General features: G+C 44.5%; 1 protein-coding gene and 1 long non-coding RNA gene across 3 annotated transcripts; one reads left to right on the top strand and one right to left on the bottom strand.

Moving 5' to 3' along the window:
• Nucleotides 1-2,310: 2,310 nt before the first annotated feature.
• LOC125906455 (uncharacterized) lies at nt 2,311-3,458 on the top strand. 2 transcript variants are annotated; one of them, XR_007451816.1, is made up of 3 exons: nt 2,311-2,535; nt 2,612-2,708; nt 2,787-3,458. It is a non-coding gene; the product is annotated as an uncharacterized LOC125906455 (long non-coding RNA). The 2 variants fall into 2 exon arrangements; XR_007451815.1 differs by having other exon boundaries at nt 2,606-2,708.
• Nucleotides 3,459-10,217: 6,759 nt separating this feature from the next.
• On the bottom strand, nt 10,218-13,232 carry LOC120961175 (uncharacterized). Its single transcript, XM_040384864.2, has 4 exons — nt 12,504-13,232; nt 12,027-12,417; nt 11,637-11,944; nt 10,218-11,485 (listed from the first exon to the last, which is right to left on the bottom strand). Exons 1-4 carry the CDS (start codon nt 12,664-12,666, stop codon nt 10,899-10,901), a joined length of 1,449 nt encoding a protein of 482 aa, XP_040240798.2. The 5' UTR covers nt 12,667-13,232; the 3' UTR covers nt 10,218-10,898.
• Between the last annotated feature and the right edge of the window lie 1,595 nt (nt 13,233-14,827).

The raw sequence follows: 14,827 nt of genomic DNA, 5'->3' as shown, positions 1-14,827 counted from the left end.
GAGAAATCATAAGCGACCGTGGGACAAACTTCATCAGAGCGTCAAGGGAACTGAAGGAGGCAGTATTAGAGGTAAACGAAGATGAATTAATTTGTGAGTTCTCTACTTCAACTTTTAGATGGATGTTGCAACTGCAACTCCGTCGGCTCCTCGACGGCGGCGAACAAGATATAACGACCGTTTTATTAACGTACAAAACTTTACTTTATTTAAAAAAGGATCGACCGACTATAAACTCACAAGCTTGGATTTTAGTAGTTTTAAAAAACGCGGTCTATCGTTCGCTAACTTTTAAAGAGACCGTTTGTTCTGCGCACGGTGTATTTATCCCTTTTTTCCCGCGATGGCCGTTGCGCCATCGCGTTACGCAGCGAACGTTGCCCTTTCTGAAATGTTCGAAATTCGAAGATCGATCTTGTCGCCCTATCTAAACGTCTAAACCTATCTCCCGTCATTTAGCTTGTTTACATTCCGCATGCCATAATAAGGGACACGCGGTTTGTCGGCACGGTTACTCGTAACAATGGACGTTTAACCCCCCTGCAGCACCCCACTTTGGTGGATGCTGGGAGCGCCTGGTACGATCTGTGAAGCAAATCTTGTGCAAGTTCAACCTGCCACGACTCCCATCGGATGAAGTGCTGCAGTCTACCTTAGCCGAAGTGAAGATGATTATAAACTCGCGGCCGCTAACATATGTACCACTAAACGATGAGATGGACATGCCTATAACGCCTAATCACCTTCTATTAGGCAGCTCCGACGGTACCAAGCGCTTCACCAGCGGCGGTATCATCAACGTGGAGAACAACGCAGCGGAACGCTGACATCTTCTGGAAGAGGTGGGTTGCGGATTACCTGCCCACACTCACCCGCCGCTCGAAATGGTTCCAGTCGGTACGGCCCATCAAAGAAGGAGATGTCGTGATCATCGTGGACGCAAACCTGCCCCGCAATACCTGGCCAAAGGGGCGCGTGCTAGCAGTAGTGCGATCTGAAGATGGACAGGTCAGACGAGCCACGGTGCAAACAGCGAACGGAATTTTAGAGCGACCAGCTACAAAACTCGCAGTTCTGGACGTGAAACCCATGGAAGACGAAGAAAGTGGCAAGGTTTCCGATGTTACTAAGGATTGTGAGGGATAGGAGCCCTGGGGCACCAAACAGCGATACGGGTTTTAAAGTGATAACGAGCGGTTTTCACTGATGGGGAGAATATTACAAAAGTGTAATGGCCCTTTAGCGCTGTCTGCTGCAGGGGCCTATGTCGACTCCAATTGACGTTTACGAAGTCAACCACGAGGCGCGCGAAAGAGAACGATCGAAGACGACGGCGGCCATCGTGAATTGTATATTATAAATAGAGGCGAGAGATGCGCTCTCGTCCTTTTTTCCTGCTACCGCGAATAAAGACACGTTCTTTATAGTTCGTTAAAACAAAGTTTTATAAAACGTGTCTAGTTTATTCCATGCGATTAGGAAAGAAGTTGCATTTGCAACACACATATTTGAAATGTTCAGCAATAAGCGGGTATATTTTCATTGCGCGGATGCTACTGCCTGTGATACTAGACAAAAATCAAACGATGGAAAAGATCCATTCTTATTTCATTAATAATCTCGTCAAGCGCGATGTAATAAATGGTTAAATTGTTTCACCGGCTGGTTTCAAACATTTCTCCCATCACAAACGCTGGATCAAGACCCGGCGGTAAGTACCCTTTAATCCATATACAAAAATAACTCTCCATCAGTTCACAGGCAAACAGACAGCAAAGAGGATTCCACAAAGCACAAGCGGCTCCAGGCTTAACCCGCTGTCCACCCCACCTTGCCCTTGCCCCCCCCCCCCCCCAAGGCGAACGCGAAAAAAAGAAACGCCCCAAAATCAAACTGCACAGTTTGTGTGCGTGTGTTGTTTTGCTTCTTTCCCATTCGAAACCCGAACTAATTTCGGCTTTTTGCACGAAGAAAGGTTCGAGCCATCGCTTCCGCTCGAAGTCGAGCAAGGGTTCGAGCGATAAGCTCCCTCGAACCCATCTCGAACCTTATTTGCTTCGAGCGACTCCGGCTTTGTCTGTTGGGTTGATTCAGAATGCATGCTTTATCGCTCTGGCACAGAGTAGACCCAAGTAGCAACCGAAGCTTTTTTCTCCCAGTTTCAACCCCCTCATGTCCACAAATTGCCTTCGCTTACTATTCCTATCCTGTTTCTACATTCCACAACGTTTGTTGCGTTCTCGCTCATCAGGGTGTTAGTCAATTCTCTCTTGCCACACGAAGAGAATTCTCCTGCACACTTTGTGTATTTAATTCTACCCATCCCTGTTAAACACAAGTCATTTTCTTCCATCGCACTCATCTGGGTGTTTGCTCTTTTCCATGCAAGCAAAAGAGCGACTTCAGTGTGCTTTGAACCGTGGACGTGAGAGTGTGTGTTTATGTGCTGCGTGAACTATTTTTCCTGCGTAAAACACTTACGCGGTGTTCTTTCTGCTTTATCAGAGGACGAATTGTTATCATCTAATTGTTTCGGTAAGTGTCCTTTTCTAAGTGTCTAGTGTTATGTGACATTTATTCTAATTAAAACATTGCACATTACAAGTTTCAGATGTGTGCTGCTACCGCTAGCTGTTCCTCAAACTACTTAAAAAGTGTGACACTGTGTGCACAGGCGTTCAAGTTTCAATTGATCCTCAAGCACAAAGGTAAGTTTGTCACATCTTTCAATCAAGTGTAATTTTTTTAACAAAGTATGTCTATTAATTGTGTACTTTCATCAACAGCCTTCATACAACACCGCGGTTGAGGCGCGCCAAATCTGATGACATCTTTCCTGAACCAAGCAGGCTGAACACGCGCACCACCACGGGCACCAGCGCGGTGTGAAGAGGGAAGAAGAAAAGACAGAATTGGAAACAGCCGCACCACCCGTCCGGCAAAATGAGTGTATTTTTTGAGTGATTTGAGTACCGTCCCCCGTTAGCAGTTACTCTTGGAGGAATGAGTTACACCCTCGCGCGACCCGTCCGGCAAAATGAGTGTATTTTTTGAGTGATTTGAGTACCGCCCTCCCTTAGCAGTTACTCTTGGAGGAATGAGTTACACCCTCGCGCGAGCCCTCTCCCTTCCCACCCGGAACGCACGGTGGGCTCTGTAGTTCTCAATGTGTTGTGTTCTTTCCAATCATGCTACCAACACATCCAAAGATATTTGTTTCTTTCGTTTCTCGTTTTCTTTCATGCATTGCCACGATCGCAAATACGCACTTATTCTAACAACAAACACAAACACGGTCATTTTTGGTTACATTATACACTTTATTGAAACATAAATTACACTTTCACAACACATTTAGAATCCTTCATACTCACGAATGGCGTCATACTACAAAGTACCGGGTCAAGCCAGGCTGCGGGAAACTTGTCGACAATCTGTGTTGCCTCTGTTCAGCAAATTCTTACCTGTCGATGCACGCACTGCATGTGCGTCTGTGCACACTGTTTATTCACTTCACACTTCACCAAAACACACCGGCGCACGAGACTTATAACGAAATGCGCATCAACGCACAAACACTACGCGCGGGACTTAGAACAAATCGCGCACAACCATCTCCGGCAAAGCGTCGCGCTGTACTGGTGGTTTTGTACGCGTTGGAGGGGGGACATACAGAGCGCGATGGTTCGATGCTGTAGTGTAAGCGAGACAACACGATGTGACGAGCAGCTCCAAATTGTTGAGCTCGCGGAAAGAAGACACACACATGCACAGACGGCTCGTCAAAGCACGGTATTTGTATTGGTGTTAGTGAAGCGCGCGTGTAAAACAGAATGCGAACTCTCATCGCCGCGCGTTTCTCCTTGCCTCCTCAAGCTTCCTCAAACCCGTCGGCCTGAATCACTCAAAATTTGGGGTCTCATTGTTTGCGTGGGAGCCCTCCCCCCCCCCCCCCCCCCCCTACGGATTTTTATGGTGCGTTCAGAAGCTGTCGTTGTGTTTGTGTTCTTTCGATCATGCGTGGTATGCTAAGCAGTGTGCGTGAGATTTCAACGCGGTGCCATAGTTGTTTATTTTTATTGACAGCGGTAAACATTCACAGTTCAATTTTCATGTCGTGAACAACAAGCAATTTTGTCAGCGTTTTATTCACAGTTTTCTCTACGTCGCTTTTTCGAAATCTCTACAATTAAAAGAGTAAAAGTAAGTTAAACATATTTAGAGGAAAGTTAATGTGAAAAGTAAATAAAAACGTACCTATTTTGCTCTAGCAACATCATGTCTATGCCGACAAAGCAAGCGCGTCCGGAAGATCCAGACGATGTTGGTATGTTTTGCAGTGAAGAAGTTGTGCGAAACCCTACGTGCGTACAAGTGCTTCCAGTAGTTAGTACCGTGGAGAATCAGCTAACAACATCTTCTGCTGCATCATATACGTTGACATCTTCCGGCGGTAATGTTTCGGCAGTTACGGTTCATACTGCCCCCAATGAACAGCCACCAATATCATCTGTTCCGTCGTCGGCGTTGAACGTTTCCGATGATGTTGCTGCTGCACTTGCACCCCGCTGCGCAAATTCGAGCAGTTTCCAGCGCAGAAAATGCACCAAAATCTGCGCTGGCCGGCGCAGATTTGGCCTGGTCTCCCGCGCTGTTCTTCAGCGATTTCTGCGCTGGGTCGAGCAAGTTTAGCGCCATCTTCAGGCGAAATGGACGAACTATTTATGGCGGCGGAGCAAAAAAAAAACGGTCAAAAAAATTTAAAAAAATTGGCGCCCATTTTTTCGTCCGCTTCTTCTCCCTCCCTCGCCCTGCCTTGCCTTACTTGCGCTTCAGCCCCCCTGCCTTCCGCCGCCAGCTGATTGGCTTGTTGCGGTGTATGCGTTGATACTCATATGTGCATTGCGGTTGTGTATTGTTATTGGTGGGTGTTAGCATTTATTAATTTTTGTGTGACCTTGAGACGCTGTGGGAGAAGCTGGATTGGGATTCAAAGTGTTATCGGTGTATTGATGGTTTATTTTATTTCGTGCCGCTGCTGATGAGACCATTCGATGCCCCTGCCAGTTGAGGGTGAAGAAGCCTATTTAAAACAAGCGTAGGAGAACGTCTAACACTAATCTAATATTTTTTTATTTGAACATATTTGATGCTTCAACGACCTTCTAAGCATCATGTAGCACAATGTATAGTGGCAATAAAATATTTTTTTTTTAATGTGCAGAATTCTTTCTCGAGTTTTTGTGTCTCGACACACACACACACGCACACAGCGCGGGGAAAGTGACCATTCACTCTATCATGCCGCGATCCCCCACCCCGCCCGGCGCTTTGGATGATGATGCGCTATATGATAGCTGATGATAGCGGAAGGGGAGGGGGGGTTTGATGGGGGGTGCGTGCTTGCATGCGCGCTTTCGTAGGTGCGTTCTCGCGTGCGCGCGTTCGTAGGTGCGTTCTCGCGTGCACGCGTTCGTAGGTGCCTTATCGCGTGCGCGCGCGCGCGCGTGTGTGTGCGCGCGTGTGTGTGCGCGCGTGTGTGCGCGCGTGTGTGTGTGTGTGTGTGTGTGTGTGTGTCTGTGTGTGTGTGTGTGCGTGTGAGAGTTTGCGCATGTGTTTGTGTGTGTGTGTGTTTTTAAACCCCAAAACTATTTGATTCTGATGCGTACATTTTCATCCGCTGCGGCTACAAAGTCCATGCATTTTCGATCTCGCTACCTGGGAGACAACACAACCATTGGCATTGGCATCTTTGCGATCGGCTCTGCTGTTGTGGGTATTAAAAAGACACACGATCTAAGCAAACGTGCGTGTGATATATTGCACATTTATTTCTAAATCAGCTAGCTGACGCAAGTGGAAACAACATATCGAATTGAATTCATACAAAAGAGGATTCTGGATTTGTTTATTACGGTGCGCGTATGGTGCTGCACATGTCCGTCCAGAATCTGATGGCTTGTTGGTTTGTAGTCGTTATCATGACGCCGATTGCCGGCAATGCCTTGGAATGAGTTCGGATCGGTAGGTTCATGTTTTGGTCGATTGCATTCCGTTGATTTGTCGCGCCACCGCGGGACACCCGGCAGCAACAAAGTCAAAACAAAAACCTTCCCCGCGTGTGGACTGCTATGCTAAGTTCTTCTTCTTATTATTATTATTCTTATTATTGGCGTAATGGCCTACGCGATCATACCGGCCTTTTCAGGACTTGAGTACCACGTAGCCGGATAGTCACCTCTTGCTACGGCGGACGGTTCATACGCGGTTAGAACCCACGACGGGCATGCAGATGTGCGGAATGATGGCGGTGCCGCGGGCCCGCTCCTATCCAGCGTGCAACTTGCATACTGCCACACTGTCTCCTGCCCGGTGCATACGCAGCAGGCAGGGGGAATGATGCACCTCCATAGTAAAAAAAAAAAAACACCGTCATGAACCAGCGGTGGACCTAACGGTAGGCGGACTAGGCGGTCGCCGAAGATTTCTAGTCTGTAGTATGCCGTATGTCTACAAGTGGACAGATTATTAGCGACAAGGGCCCCCGGAAAGATGGTCTTTAGGGCTCCGTGGCTGGAGAACCATTTGCACCTCCCCTCCCCCCATGGCGACTACAATTTTAGGGCCTGTGACCGATGATCGTAAGGGTCCCATGGTCATCCCCCCCCCCCCCCATCCGCTGGCAAATTGAGTATACTGTTCAATCTTCCAACAGCTGTGTGTCAGTACCCCCTCCTTAGGGGCCTCAATTCGTCTTTCCGCCTTTCATGAACACCTTCCTTTCTTTGACCGATGGATCATAACATTCCGGAAGAAATTACATTTGGCGACAGTTTTGCATACACACGCACACTCACAATCATGCGCAGGATGCTCTGCATATCTATGTAATCCACAACATACGAAGGCAAAAGCTTAGTGTTAGAAACGTGTTAGAGCGAATTAGGGTTCTGCGCGTTGCACAGCAAACCCTCCATCGTGCGCTAGCGATTCCGTAGTCATTTTTACATTGCATCGATTAAACTCATTGCGCTTTTTTGGTTTGATTTGTAAAAATGCAACTTCATCGCCGCAATGTGTATAAACGGTTTTTTAAGCGCCACAGCAACTTATGAGCATTGTCCACACGCGAGAAAGAGATAGCGCTATGGAGGAAAAAAGCACGGACGACGGCTGACAGCGATTGGCCGTCTGACGCACCAACACATTCAAACCTTCGACAGCGCGCTCAGGCGAGGGGTACGAGGCGGAGCCAGGGACGGGTAGCTCGACGAGCTGCTCGACAAATTTGCCGTTGGAGAGAAAAGGAAGGCATGATAAAATTCTCAGAACTCCATGATTTCTTCCGTCGCTTTGCGCAGCGGGACGTTTGTCAAGAAACGTTATTTGTGTTGCAATGCAGCAGCCAAATACATCTTCCACGATGATGCCAGCTGGTACAGTTGTTTGCGCCGGTGGACAGCAAATTCCATCATCTTCATTGGTGATGGCATCCTCTAGTCCGGATAGTGTTGTTGTGTCACGCCCGTCAGGATGTGTTGTGCATGCCGGAGCACAACGGTTGCCGTCGGCTGCAACGGTGGGGGCAGCATCCAGTGGTGTTGTCGCTGCTGTTCATGCTGAAGGACAACGGCTTCCATCGGCTGCAACGGTGGTCCCAGCATCCAGGAGTGTTGTCGCTGCCGCCGGAGGACAACGGTTGCCGTTTCGATCAACAAACGCAACTTCCAGCAGTGTTGTTGTTGCTGCACGTCCGCCAGGAAGGGTTGTACACGCCAGAGGACAACGGTTACCGTCAGCTGCAACGGTGGGTACAGCATCCAGTGGTGATGTCACTGCTGTTCATGCTGAAGGACAACGGCTTCCATCGGCTGCAACGGTGGTCCTAGCATCCAGGAGTGTTGTCGCTGCGGCCGGAGGACAACGGTTGCCGCCTGGATCACCAAACGCAACTTCCAGCGGTGTTGATACTGTTGCAGCACGTCCGCCAAGAAGTGTGGTACACGCTAGAGGACAACGGTTGCCGTCGGCTGCAACGATGGTGACCGCATCCAGAGGTGTTGTCGCTGCCGCCGGAGGGCAACGGCTGCCGTCGGCTGCAACAGTGGGGACAGCATCTGGAGGTGCTGTAGCTGCTGTTCATGCTGGAGGACAACGGCTTCCGTCGGCTGCAACGGTGGAGACAGCATCCAGGAGTGTTGTCGCTGCCGCCAGAGGGCAACGGTTGCCGTCGGCTGCAACAGTGGGGACAGCATCTGGAGGTGCTGTAGCTGCTGTTCATGCTGTAGGACAACGGCTTCCGTCAGCTGCAACGGTGGAGACAGCATCCAGGAGTGTTGTCGCTGCCGCCGGAGGACAACGGTTGCCGTTGGCTTCAACGATGGTGACAGCATCCGGAGGTGTCGCTGCTGCAGCAAACCCGCCCGGAAGGGTTAAACGCACCGGAGGACAACGGTTGTCGTCGTCGTTTGCAACAGTGATTGCAGCATCTGGAGGTGGTTTTGCTGCTGCGACACGCCCGCAAGGATATTCTGTTCATGCCGTAGGACAACGTTTGCCGTCATCTGCGTTGGCGAACACAACATCCAAAGGCGTTTTTGCTGCTGCAACACACCCACCAGGAAATGCTGTCCATGTTGGAGGACAACGGCTGCCGTCGGCTGCAACGGTGGTGACAGCATCTAGAAGTGTTGTCGCTGCCGCCGGAGGTCAACGGTTGCCGTCTGAATCAACAATCGCAACTTCCAGCGGTGTTGTTCCTGTTACTGCACGTCCGCCAGGAAGTGTTGTACACGCCAGAGGACAACGGTTGCCGTCGGCTGCAACAGTGGGGACAGCATCTTGTGGTGTTGTTGCTGCTGTTCATACTGGAGGACAACGGCTTCCGTCGGCTGCAACGGTGGAGACAGCCGAGAGTGTTGCCGCTGCCGCCGGAGGACAACTGTTGCCGTCTACATCACCAAAAGCAACTTCCAGTGGCGTTGTTGTTGCTACGGAACGCCCGCCAGGAAATGTTGTTGATGCTGGATTGCAACAGTTGACGTCGTCTTCAGCGGTGGTGACAGCATCTGGAGGTGTTGTCGCTGCTGCAGCAAAACCGCCAGGAATGGCTAAATGCTCCGCAGGACAACGGTTATCGTCGTCTGCAACTGTCATTGCAGCATCCGGAGGTGGTTTTTCTGCTGCGACACGCCCGCAAGCAAGGATTATCAGCGCAGATGTTCTCAAGCCAACATCAGCTGTATCAATGATGGAAATTTCCAGCGATGATGCTTCTGCTGCAACACAGCCGCAAGAAGAAAGCCACCCGTCTTGCTGCTGTCCGCTTTGCCGAAAGCTGCTTATTAGACAGGATGCTCGAAATGCTCAAATACTTGCTCTGTTAGATGGGCTTTCCTTGACAATGAATCCTATGAAAGGACTTCGAAGGAATGTAAATACATTTAATATTACTGTAGTGTCCAACGTGCAGCAGCTAGATGAGCTGGAAGCTAAGTTGGAAAATAATGAATTCTTTTTTTTTGTTATGTACAAAGAATCGATGCTGATATTACAAGTCAGGATGCATTCAATAGGTTACATGAGGCTTTGGATATCCTTTTTGATAGAGCATTTTTCGCTTCATGCAGTTGGAAAGGGTCAAGTGGAAAAAAATACCGTTTTGTAATTACCGGCATGTATTACGTTTGCTTAGGGCTGTCGGAAAAAATCACTTGGGGATAGAAGTAGATGACCTGTTTGTAGAAAAGTTTATGAAATCAAAGTTGGAGCATGCTACTCAACGTTTGAATTTGGAGGGTTCAAGGAAATCGACTTGTCACAATAGAAAATTTTTAAGTTAGTTAATTTAGTTAATTAAGATAGTTTGCCTGTATATATATGTTATGTATTCCAAAACGTCTATAAGCTGTCACATATGTACATATGAATATTTTTAAATTAATGTATAATTAAACTTTAGTCTTATCATTATGAGCTTAAGTAGCGTTATTATAAGATGTTCATATTGATACCAAAGTTTATTTGAAATCTAGTCGAAAAATTATGCACTGCACTACTATCATTATAATCTATACATATTATTATAAGTAATGTTTTTTTCATGACATAGCTAATATGAACTATTATGATAAATATTCTGAATTCTTGCCTTAACATATACAAATTTATATTAACTTTTAATGTGCAATCAAAATACTACTTAAATGCTTAATAACATGATACTAACATCTGTAAAATTAAGAGATTATGATGCGGTTGCTACGCTTTAAAAGTAATTTTGTGGCTGTAAGTTTGTAACATAAATACAAACATTTTGTTAGAAAAAACTGTCAGGAAGTATTTCAAAAACTATCTGTGATGTATAAGGAAGTGCATGCATTTCATTGGATTTTTATTTATTTTGTATAAGTAAACCGTATACAAACAACAAACAAAATTTGTGCAACGGACTGTGATCTGCAATAATATAATAATAATACAAAGATTAGTTACATGTTATACCTTTATATATATATATATGTATATATGTATATATATTGTTATGTTTTATTCGGTTAACGTCCTGAGAAAGGGTACTAACACTAAGCAGTTATCAGTAGTTTTATTAGCTACTAATTTACACTTTATATTCCAGGGTAAAAATACCATTTCATCGGTACGAAGGTTACTTATATTTTCTTCATATATATCCTTCATAAAAGGTGAAATATAGTACGAGTGGGTTTCCGTTATATAATTGAATGCTCTCCCATTAATTATTATAGTTGAATCTTTTTGTTCTGCGCTACAATATTTAACTATGTAGTTATCATGAGTCAAAAACCAATTGGACTGAATACCAGGAGAAAGAATTAATTGTCGATTAATGTGCAATGCTACTCCATTAGTTTTGGTTTTCAAAAATGGAAAAGAGAGATTTGCTGTACTTGATGACGCAGTATGTGGGTTTTGCTCCGATATCCTATTTGCAGCCTGCACCAAAACCTTATGACCGTTTCGAAGACAGTTCTTGACATGCTGGAGCTTACTTTCAAAGGGATAAGAAGATAATGCAGAAACATTTGGAACTCACTAGCTTTCCACAATCCAATGTCTTCAACAGAACGGAGTTTGCGATGAAACTCTAAAGGAAGTTCCACCTCCTTCAGCAAAGCATCAATCTTGCTTATTGTTTCTTCAGACCACTTGGCACCCCCTCCTAATTTGCCTGATTTCCATCCTTTCAGCATTGTTCTTGTTACGCCGTAGTCAAAGAGGTGCAAACGATCTGCTATAATAATCTGCTTTATGATGTCAAAGTTCTTAAGATCCATGAGAGGCGTTTTTTCCCGATGATGTGCTCCGTAATTTGATTGGACGAAATCTTCATGCGTTCTTGCTGGATGATCCATTCCCGGGAAACATGTAACTCGGTGTGCGCTTTGATATTTTCCTTGTACCGTACATTTTTGGCAACCATGTGTGTGGTTGAAGTAAACTGAACCTGTGAGAAAATTTAAAAATATGTATTAATACACCTCATAAGTAAATAAGTCGCAAAAGCCTATATAGGGACTTTTTTTCCGCGCAGAACGTTATGCCAATAAAGAGAAAGCAAATGTATCATTAAATTTAAGAGGATTTTTATAATTTACCTTTTATGAATGCTCGTGCTGGTGAGTCCGCGATGAAAGCTCTTACGTGTATTTCGATTGGCTTATTGGCTATTACAATGCCATTATCCATCAACCCATTTAGCTCGTCGACAAGCGGGCGCAGATATTCCTCAACACTCTTTGGTTTCGATTCACCAAAAAAGTTGCCAACCATCAATACTGGAACTTCCAGCATTTCTTGAATGCTCATTGATATGGGCCAAAACTGTTTTCGAGTGCTCTTGTGCAGTGGAAGTCCATCAATCGAAAAGTTCAACGAAAATTTGCTGACTCTTGGTGGCACATCGCTGTAAAGATACAAAATACAGACAAAAAACATATAATATTAGTAAAAAGTAGTCATCGTATTTAAGACTATTGCTTTCTTACCGAAAGTGATCCTTGAGAACCGATCGTACCCCAGGGAACCAAAATTCTCCCCCTGCTATAGGGTACGTTTCTTTTCCACATTGCCTTGTCTTAAGCAACGTGCGCGCATCTTTCGGCAGCTGGTAGTTAGTTTTTTTACGTAAAATTTCTAATAGTCCATTTAGAGCTTGATGTGTTTGATATGTTTTTAATGCCCAATTTCGAATAAGCTCATCAAATGGTTCCTCCTCGTGTTGAGACTCTTGTGTGCTGTGCATAGTTTCCTCGGCTTCATCGTAATCTTCGTTGACCTCTTCATATACTTCCGTATCGTCGAATGCATCGATAGTAACCCAATCACTGACGTATTCTTCTTGCAAGATGTATTCATCAAATGGACAAGGATGGTTCTCTGCAATGAGTAGATAAAAAATAAGTATTATAATTGTGTTTAATTTGCATTGGTCACAAATTTTAATTTTTTTATTTTCCACTTACCACAATTCGGGTGTTCACTGAACTCTACATTTGACGTAGCTGTCTGAATATTACTTGGCCCAGCTTCACTACTCTCTCCAAACAATTCAGCATCAAGCTTTTTATTATTGGCTTCTATGGATCTATACATGGATCCTGACTTGCGTTTGTCTTTGGCCGACATTGTCGTGATTGAGTGAAATTCACGGCACGTTGAATATTTAAAATATACACTTGTATTATTCTGCACTTGTATTATAACAGTATTGCACAAAATTTATAACTGTACAGAGCACGCATAACAACACCGAGTGAAACGACTGCCCGAATCGTATTGACACAAACATAAATTGCGCGGGTTTTTATAAGACAGAAAAGAGGTAGGATTTTCTATTTTCTTATGTAACGGACTATTTAGTACCTTTATTTTAAGCTACTTATGTAACAGGATAAACACTAGCAGGTGTAATGTTTAGATATTTACCCATTGAATCCTTGTATAAACCAGGGTAATATTTTGATTTTTAAGCAACACAATTATGCAGGCCAGATACACAGGTAAAGAAAATTATTATTACATTTCTCTTGGGCAATGGCTATTTGATCAAAAGAACAAAATAACAGAACAATCTGAACTCATTGGTTGAACTTCGATTCCATGCTAACTATTGAGTATGTGCTTTTTAGTTGGCACGTTTTTTCATACAAAAAAATGAATGAAAAATGAAAAAATGAAAAAATTTTCTCGGCAGGCCATAAGATTTTTGTGAAATTAAAAAAAAAAACCGGTATTCTGATACAAACTATTGAATTCTGACTGTAGTTGAACGCTTATTAGTTGGCATGCTTTTAAATTGAATACTTGATACTTGGTTGACAGTTCAATTTAAAAGCATGCGTTTGTATGGAAAACAAGGTTTGTTAAATTTGATATTATTTATTAAACGTTTACCATACGGTTGTCGGTCAAGGCTTGTCTGTACCACTTGTCGTGTTGGCTTTCAGTGACTTTTGGATAAACCCCAATAGCAGAATAGTCAGTCCTACGTATGGCGGCACGGTCTATTTGGGGCTTGAACCCATGACGAGCATGTTGTTAAGTCGTACGAGTTGACGACTGTACCACGAGACAGGCATAATTAATTAATTAATTAATTAATTAATTAATTTTAATTTAGATTGTAATAATCACGCTCATAATAAAATTTTATCGTTTATGTTATGTCATAATATAATTTATGCATGCATTGTATGGTGGTCTCGCTTGAATTCCTCCAGCCAGGCGGGCATTTATAACCGGGTTTCAAACAAAAGTGTTAACTGTCCTTTACTGCTCTCGTGGGTTCAGCTATACTTGGGGTGGGTCATACGATTAATTTTACGATACGATCCGGAGTCTCACGGAATCGATCCCGAACCATGGTTGCAGTAAGGGTTGCTAGATCACTTTAGGAATGAAATTCGACCTGTCAACCCGAATAATCAGTAGGTACATAAAAGTATAAGCATTTCCGACCCGGTGCTTGGGCCTACTTTACCTACTTGTACCTTCCGGGTCGACCCGAACGACTACTGGTCACTTACGGATGACTCTGACCCGGTAAGTTCGGATCGACCCGCTCATCACAAAGCCACGACGTACAAGCCAAGATGTACACGTGCGATCCCGGTTATTGCACCCCGGATTTCGTTTGGCGTCCGCAACCCCATAATCTGCATGTCCGGAATGCTAACCACGGCAGCGAAATTAACTAGCCGCATATTAAACCATATAAACATAAAACACAACGATATACCACGATTTTTATTATTTTACCGGTACACAAGTGGATAGGCGGGGGAGGGAAATGGAATAACACGGGTAAATAATAGTAAAAACACTTTTGTCACAAATCTAACATAATATTTGCATATGGCATAATTCTTTTACATTTGCAAAAAGAGCATATATCTCGATGCATGTTGTTGTTATTTACCTTTTTGTTGACTTTGTTAACATGATGTTTACCTCTTTGGCCGAGGTACAAACAGGCATAAATATCACTACAACACTTTGTTTTCCAACACTTTTCATATTTAAATTAACTGTGCACGTCGAAGTAACACTAAACACATTAATACACTTCACTATAACAAGTTTTTGTACACATTATCACGCAGAATCAAGGAGATTAAAAACATCAACATTCGAAACGTCAAACTTTGCCACTTTGTATGAAGTCAAATGTGGTAGTAAGAATGAGACAGACTGACCGGCAAAAATTGGGTGCAAATAAAAAACGAGTTCTCCAGCTGAAATAGCCGTCGACATACGCACACAATCAAACACGGCTTGTTCCAATACG

Source organism: Anopheles coluzzii, chromosome 2 (assembly GCF_943734685.1).
Source record: "Anopheles coluzzii chromosome 2, AcolN3, whole genome shotgun sequence".
Classification (NCBI taxonomy): Eukaryota; Metazoa; Arthropoda; class Insecta; order Diptera; family Culicidae; genus Anopheles; species Anopheles coluzzii.
The sequence above is the reverse complement of the archived record's forward strand: the minus strand, read 5'-3'. Positions and strand labels throughout refer to the sequence as shown.

What these genes read in the sequence shown, in the direction of transcription:
- LOC120961175 (XM_040384864.2), bottom strand. Translation starts at nt 12,666, where the DNA reads ATGTCGGCCAAAGACAAACGCAAGTCAGGATCCATGTATAGATCCATA. An exon ending in CAGTGAACACCCGAATTGTG is followed by an intron (nt 12,418 to 12,503) that starts GTAAGTGGAAAA and finishes TACTCATTGCAG; the next exon opens with AGAACCATCCTTGTCCATTT. An exon ending in GTTCTCAAGGATCACTTTCG is followed by an intron (nt 11,945 to 12,026) that starts GTAAGAAAGCAA and finishes GTATCTTTACAG; the next exon opens with CGATGTGCCACCAAGAGTCA.